The sequence below is a fragment of the Lolium perenne genome, chromosome 4, assembly GCF_019359855.2.
Source record: "Lolium perenne isolate Kyuss_39 chromosome 4, Kyuss_2.0, whole genome shotgun sequence".
NCBI lineage: Eukaryota > Viridiplantae > Streptophyta > Magnoliopsida > Poales > Poaceae > Lolium > Lolium perenne.
This window is the reverse complement of record NC_067247.2, coordinates 195,482,287-195,489,603: the sequence shown is the minus strand read 5'-3', so window position 1 is coordinate 195,489,603 and position 7,317 is coordinate 195,482,287. Positions and strand designations below refer to the sequence as shown.

Sequence of the window (7,317 nt, the reverse complement as noted above, 5' to 3'; positions counted from 1 at the left end):
ACGATCAATCTTAGCAATCTTAGCCAGCAAAAGCTTAGAGCTAGGTCACCTTAGCAATAGCAATCTCGACGAGATCTCAGTCGAACTATTCGGCACCCCATTGTAACCCATTGTCTTCATAATCAAGAACAGACAGGCAGGACGTAAGAGTTTTACCTCATCGAGGGCCCCGAACCTGGGTAAATCGCTCTCCCCGCTTGTCTGTGAACCGATGTCTCGTGTCAGCTTGCAGGATTCCATCAACCCTAAGCCCCTATCGGAGGGCATTGGCGAGGAGTACCCTCGACACCATGCACCTCATCTTGGCTAGTATGCTTGGGGTTGATGGTGTTGCGATACATGCGATTCATGATGTCATAAGTGGAGAGGAGGTCATGGAAACTTCCACACATTATTCTCCCGGGAAGGTAGAGGTTGGCCATCTTGTCCTTGCTCATAGGCTTGTTTTGGAGGTGAATCCGGAAGTAGTTGGTGTCATTTCCGAGGAGTTGATAGCCAATGCCCCTTGCAAACTCATCCCAAGTGGCCTCCATCATGCGCTCCTTGGTCATCCACTTGATAGAACGGGCACCGGACTCTTCTTGGAGGAACACCGCGGTGGCATAGAATTGACATATCACCTCCTTGGAGTAGTTGTGGGTGAAGGTCATCAAGGGGACAAGTCCTTGTTCTTCGCATATCTCTAGAGCCTCCCAAATGTATCCGGGCTTGGAGCGGAGCTTGTCCATGTTGATGGAGAATTGGGGGCAACAATTGAACTCCTTGGCCCCATAGACTTCATTGTAGATCTTCTCTTAATTGGCGTGGTAGAAGAAGTTGTTGGGGCATAGCCGAGGGTTCCTTGGTACCAAATAGGGGTTGACACCCCTCACCTCCAAGAATTGGGATTTATTGTTTTTGGGGACCCGAGGTGGTCCTCTTGCTAGCTGCTGCTGCTCTTTGACCCTTGGTGGTCCTTGGGGAGACAATCTCCTCTCGCTCTTCTTGCTCTCGGTGACAACGAGAAGGAGACTAGACCTTGGCGCCGCCACGGTGCTTGGATGGACCTGTGAACAGCATAGGTTATAGGGGGGGGGGGGCAGGGGATAAGTGCACAAACCTCGGAGTTGCAATGCAAAAGGACACTAACAAGCAACAAGAGTGAAACTGCATGTAGCGTTGGTCCACAGATGGTGGTGAGGCCTATGTCAGCCTAGTTGCTGGAGAATCAATATGGAGGAATCTAGCTTGGATAGAAGTAGTCGGATCCGGCCCATAGTAGAGGTCAGTCGGATCCTTGATGTACACGACAAGATAACTTAGCTTAGCTTAAGCGTAGTCGTATCCGATTGGATCTGTACCATTGTAATCCTTGATCCAGACACCTTTATAAGCCGGATACTAGGTGCCCTAGAGGCACGACAAACTCATTGTAATATCGTACTTGTTGCCTAATAATTCCAGACAAACAACAATAGGATCTCGCCCCTGTCGTGTGGTTTTTGAAGTTGGGTAACTCGTGTGTACCCTTCCCGGTGACTCCTCGCCCCGTGGCTCCCCCTTTCACCGAAATACTGTCGAATATGCAACGACAAAAGTCTACATGAAAAGCTAGGCGTAGAAATGACCTTTCGCGTGGCGCGGGGGTGGGGTGGGGGGGGGGGGGGGGGGGGGGGGGGACCCAATTAGACAATGAGGGAACTGCCCATTGTATGCCAAACTGGCATAATAGGTCCTGTTGGCCGAGAAGTTGCCTTTGTAATAGCTTAGTCAAAGATCCACAATTGAATTCTCGACTAAACTGGGATACTAACTCGGTAAATCACAAAATGTTAAATACAAATCACTGCGTGTAAGAAAAAAAATATACATCGGAATAATTTTAGCAAAAGCTGGCTTCCAAAACATTGGTGAACTCTATAAAATCTATCCTCGTGTCCTCGTTCATATCATATCTGGAAATCATCTGCTCACACTCACTTAACCCTACTCCTTCTCCTAATCCTAGGTCCCGAAAAACTCTTTGCAAATCTGATGCGTCGATGTACCCATCATTGTTCTCATCAAACAGCAAGAACGCCATTTTCACTTCCTGCAAGCTAGGTTCTTCGTCCACGAACAGCGTAGAGATACATTCAGAGCTAATTGCGTTCAAGGCCACACTATGTTCTTGATCAAAATTGAACCCCATCTTTCTCATGGCTATCTCAGCATCAGATTGCATCTTATCTACCTCATTGTATTCATTATTATTCGGTGCCTTGGATATCTCTGTGTTGGCGAGGACAGGCGTCGAGGTTGTGTTGGAGACAGGACAACTGCAGGACTGGAAAGAACTGGGGAAGAACCTCTGAAGCTTTGAGATGGACCAGGTGAGGATAGTGAAAAGGATGAGAATACCGAGTTCTTCTTGGAAAATTGGTTCATGATGACATGCTGCAGTGGCTGGGGACTTCTCCATTGTTGCTGGCTTCACCTGTGAACTCGGAAGTCTGGTTGTTTTGTTGAAGGGAAGATGTACCAATGGAGGATTATATAGGAACTAGGAAGCCAACTAGTTGGTTTTTGTAGCCTAACTTGTAGCTTCAAGAGAATCAATATGAAAGATCCAGGCAGGTCAGAGGATATTTCCACTTTGGAAAACGTTATGGAAGAAGAGTAAACAGCAAGATGACACTTGTTAGCCTGAGATTCAGAGAGTCTATGGTCTTGGTTCTTACTGGCTCTTTTAATCTTTTTTACTCCATTAGATGCTTCCTGGAAAGAGATGGTTCATGAGTTCTATTCCTTCTCCCTTTCTGCTCTCACACACAAAAGTCTAATGCATGTTCTGTGCTCCTTGGTTTGGTACATGTTTCTTCGCGGAAATTTGCCGTGTACATGTTGGGAAACATACAGAACATGAAAACATATTTCAGAACACATCGAACATGATGAGTAATTCATGGTTCTTTTGCACCAAAAAGTAATAAATGTTCATATCATATACATTAAATGAATTGGCCGGGCAAGCCAGGCTGAAGTAGGGTAAGTGCTACAGGCTCCGGATCAAAAGCCACGTTCTGATACTTGGGTCACAATGTGTACAGGGAGGGCCAAAAATGGACCGGCTCAAAGTGCCAGAGCTGGGTGGTCCATTGATTAGGTCTTCAATACTAAGTCATGAATTTTTTAAATAAAATATACATATGTAGTGTTTGACTACATTTTCCCAAGTTGAGTATGGATGTTGCTTACATAGAAATTTCGGGTAAGGCAGGAAGGTGATATTTCTTTCATTCTTTGGGAAAAAAAAAAACAAGACTCAAAACCTGAGGGGACATCTGGAAGACTCAAGACCTCAGAAGTGGGTGTAGCGCAGCCAAAAATACATGACTTTTTTACGGAAAGTTTCTTTGGATTCCAAGCTCCAGTGATCCGTCCAGAGATATTTATAAGTTAAAAAAAAATATGAACATGGTCAATGATGTAACATAAAAACATGAAACTCGCAATGCGGAATTCTTTATATTATGGGTTACACAAAAATGATAAAATCTGATCAAATTTGAAGATTTAAAAATATATATACTCAGATCCACATGTTTGTTATTTTTCTGCAACTCAGAATATAAATTAGTATTTGAAATTTATATTTGGCACGTTTGTAGGATAAACTATTGTCTACATCCGGAGTTTTTCTCAAATTTCTTTGAAACTCGTAAAAAATGCCTGGGAGCCAAAAATCTCCACTCATTTTATATTTTATTAGTATCAAAGTTTGTTGTCTGGTTCAAATCTTACAGATCGCTATGCATGATTCTGGTTTCTTTTTCCCGATGAAGATCTAGACTTGTACTTAGCTGTAGGTTATGAGTTAGTAATTTAGTATCATACCAGTATCGTTATCATGTGTGTATGATCATCCAGGAAATCAGTTGTTCCTTGAAGATCTTACGTAGAAACTTTCGGAGGGTACTGTCGCAGTCTTTGATATTTGACTGAAGAAACTGTCAGTCAACAAAGTATTTTCGTTTTTACAGACACTTTCCTTCATATTTACTTTAGTCCTTAATGTCTGCCGTACTAATTTAATAAAAAAAAGGTGAGTTGCTTCGTCAAGTCTAAGCACCGCGTGCATATATCTCTGTCAGATAAAGTCTTTCTCTTTCTCTGCGTGGAAATGACAAGTTCACTGCGTGGACACTATCGTCTGAACTCTTAATAAAGGAGAAAATAATTCATTGGTGGTTTTGGATGCCATGCGAGCAAGATATATGCTAGTGCCTGTGACTCATGAACGCTGTAGAATTCAGTTATAACCTGTAACAGTGACATGATACTTTATTTCAAGATTAAAACCTTGTCTGCATGCATGTGTGACCTAATGCTTGTCGTAATTTCCGTAGAAACAACTTTCGTGTTAGACCATCTCCCCCAAAACGTTCTCCAAACGGCGCCGGATCGAACGTTTGGGGACACCTCCGCTTCGTACCGCGTTTGAGGCGCGTTGCTGCCTAGCCGCACCCCTGAACATTAAAATAAATTTTTTTTTTTGCATTTTCATTGTAATAGAGAGAAGGAATTTGTAGGTAGAATCGAGATTTTCAAGGTAGTGCAACATATTGAAACAAATTAAACATAAAAGTAATGTTCAAACTAATTTTTAAACTACAAGCTACTTTTTCTTTGATGGTCTCGCCTCGTCGTCCTCATGGAGACACTTCCTGCTCGTCACCTCTTTCGAAGAGGTAGTGACGTTCGACGCGTCTGAGGAGCTTGTGTCCCCCTCCGACGTGTAGTCCTTGGTGCATTCGTCGTCATCGGTGCTTGCTGGATGCGCTTTTGCCTTCGCCCGGACCCTTGCCTCCTTCTTTGTTGTTGCCGCCTCCTCGGTCGCCTCCTCCGCCTCCAGCCGTCTCCACCTGGCATCTCCATCCTTTTCCTCCTCCTCCGCCTCCAGCCGTCTCCACCTGGCATCTCCATCCTCTTCCTCCTCCTCCTCATGGCCGTCGTCGGCGACGGCCTCCCCCTCCTCCTCCTGGCTGTCGTCGGCGACGGCCTCCCACTCCTCCTCCTGGCCGTCCGTCAGCGGGGAACTAGAGCTGCTAGGCGCGGCAGTTCTTTCCCACCAATGGCGCCATCCCGGCGGCTTCCCCTCGCTACCGGTGTTCGATGACAAAGAGAGGTTGCTCATGGTCAGAGAGGAGAGGTTGATCAGTCGTAGAGATGAAGGGCGCCAGCGGGTTGGAGGTCGGAATGTGCAGACGTAGGGGCTTATTGAGCATGGATGAATGGCGGCGCAGATATCGAAGAGGGCTGTGGTTGCTCTTCTGCGGAGTTCGCGCTCCATTTCGGTGGTTCTCGCTTCGACCAACGCAGTTGCCACTGCGGCGGTTCCCCTTTCTGCAACTGCACCGTCGCTGCGCGCCAATAATAACTTCGTTGCAAGGTAGGCGACGGTTGGGCATCGTTCGTGTGCCAATGATGCGTCAGGCCCGCCACTCCCCACCTTGCTTCTCGCTATGTCCGGCGCGCCCGAAGCGTTTCCTGTGGAGCGAAGATGGGCTCGGGGCGCTAGACACCGTATTGGACCACGCCAGGTGGAAGGAGGCTTTGGGGCCGCGACTGAGGCACGAAAAAAACCTTTTGGGGACGCTTTGGGGGTGGCTGGAGATGCTCGTAGCATGCCCTCTACAAGGTGTCAAGCTTCAACTGGGCAAAACCGACTTGATGAGCTGCTAGGTGCAGTTTTATTTCATCAGGTGAGTTAGTGGAGGCTCACAAGTTATCTGCCTAAGTGCTGAATCCACTATGAGCTCAAAATAAAGGGGCCAACTTTACTTTACCTGAAGTCTGCAGCCCACTCTGCCTACATCAGGATAAGAGAATCCGGTACCAGATTGGAAAAATCCTCAGAATCATCTGCGCCGTGTCACCATCCTAAATTCCTGTTTTGATTACCTCTTGCAACCTCTTCTTGGCCTAAATCATTCCGTTGTCAATCGCAATTGCCTCCTTTTTTCTCACCCCTCCTTTTCGTGATATGTATATCTTCCCTTTCCGCGTGCGTTCCTAGCAAATAGCAATTCACAGTTCCAAGAAACAGCACATGCCTACGAAATGCTGGCCACCTACTTTTCTAGTCATAGAAAAGCTCATCATGTGAGCTAATGAAGCACTTAAGAGAAGGTGCTTAACTACTTATATAGCAACTAACAAAGGTTGTGGAGGATGCTTCAGAAGCCTCAATCTGTTCCATGACTACTGCCAACTGTGCTATAAAATAGCTTGGAGTTCAGGTCCTCTACATGAACCCCTCATGGGTGCAGAAGAAGAGTAGAAACAGTCAGAGAAAATGCTTCAGATGACACGGATGGAGAGATCGCCTGCGCTGCACCTGGCAGTGGTGGCTCTGCTGGGCTTCTGCTGCCTCGTCCATGCTTCAAGTTCTGCGATTCAATTTCCACCTGGTAACCTTCTCATCCCGTCTAGATATTTAATTCTACTGTTCTGAATGAGTAGTGACAAATTTATTTCTATATGTGTCAGCGGCCCCGATGGTGCAGCGGAAGACTGAGGCGATCCCAACTTCAAGTGGGGCAGATGGCCAGGTGATATACTCTTGAACTATCTGTGATCACAAGTTAATTTACATGATACTTTCTTCAAGATTTATATTACTTAGGTAAGGTGTTGTCCAGATTTTACCGCATGTTCATGCAAGTAGTACTAGCTGTTTCAGACCACACTTCTCTCAGGTAGTCAGGTTTCAAACTGTAGTTGGCCTGAATCTTTGGTATGATCACCCCAGGCTGTCATAACACGAGAGGCCAATTCCGGCGGCTTCAGCAGAAGGATGGAGATGGATATGGAGCTGGAGGACTACCCGGGCTCTGGGGCCAACGACCGGCACTCACCGTGGCGGCAAGAAAGGAGGAACTGAGAACATGGAGCAAAGCTGCATTTGTATCTGCAGTGTTGCACAGTTGTGTATATTTCTCACACTGCCATATCTCTACTACTGGTGTAACCTATAAGATCGATTCTTGTTATTTGCAAGGGCATCAAGATCACATATATAAGCATCAGCTTAGTGAGTGTACATTATGTGTGGCGTGTGGCATAGAAGATTTTTTTTTGTGTGTGAGTTATCTCGCCACAGACTAATCCGCTGACTTCAACAGAAAGATGACACATGTTTATTCCCTCAAAAAAAAGATGACACAGGTTTGTCTGCGCCGAGTCCAACCAGTTAAGAGTCCTTGACCTCCTGCCACAAGTCTCCACTCAAAAGTGGAGAGGAGGGAGATGCCATGGACGACTGAAGGTGAATCACCTGACGGAGTGACGGAGACT

At 46.1% G+C, this 7,317-nt stretch overlaps 2 protein-coding genes across 2 annotated transcripts; one reads left to right on the top strand and one right to left on the bottom strand.

Annotated features, from left to right (window-relative positions):
- Positions 1–1,664: 1,664 nt before the first annotated feature.
- LOC127348901 (probable calcium-binding protein CML46) lies at positions 1,665–2,529 on the bottom strand. The gene has a single exon (XM_051374763.2). The coding sequence runs from the start codon at positions 2,438–2,440 to the stop codon at positions 1,862–1,864; it is 579 nt and encodes a 192-aa protein (XP_051230723.1). The 5' UTR covers positions 2,441–2,529; the 3' UTR covers positions 1,665–1,861.
- A 3,512-nt stretch (positions 2,530–6,041) lies between these two features.
- LOC127295254 (uncharacterized) lies at positions 6,042–7,068 on the top strand. The gene is made up of 3 exons (XM_051325169.2): positions 6,042–6,431; positions 6,511–6,572; positions 6,773–7,068. The coding sequence occupies exons 1-3, from the start codon at positions 6,317–6,319 to the stop codon at positions 6,902–6,904; spliced, it is 309 nt and encodes a 102-aa protein (XP_051181129.1). The 5' UTR covers positions 6,042–6,316; the 3' UTR covers positions 6,905–7,068.
- The last annotated feature ends 249 nt before the right edge of the window (positions 7,069–7,317 follow it).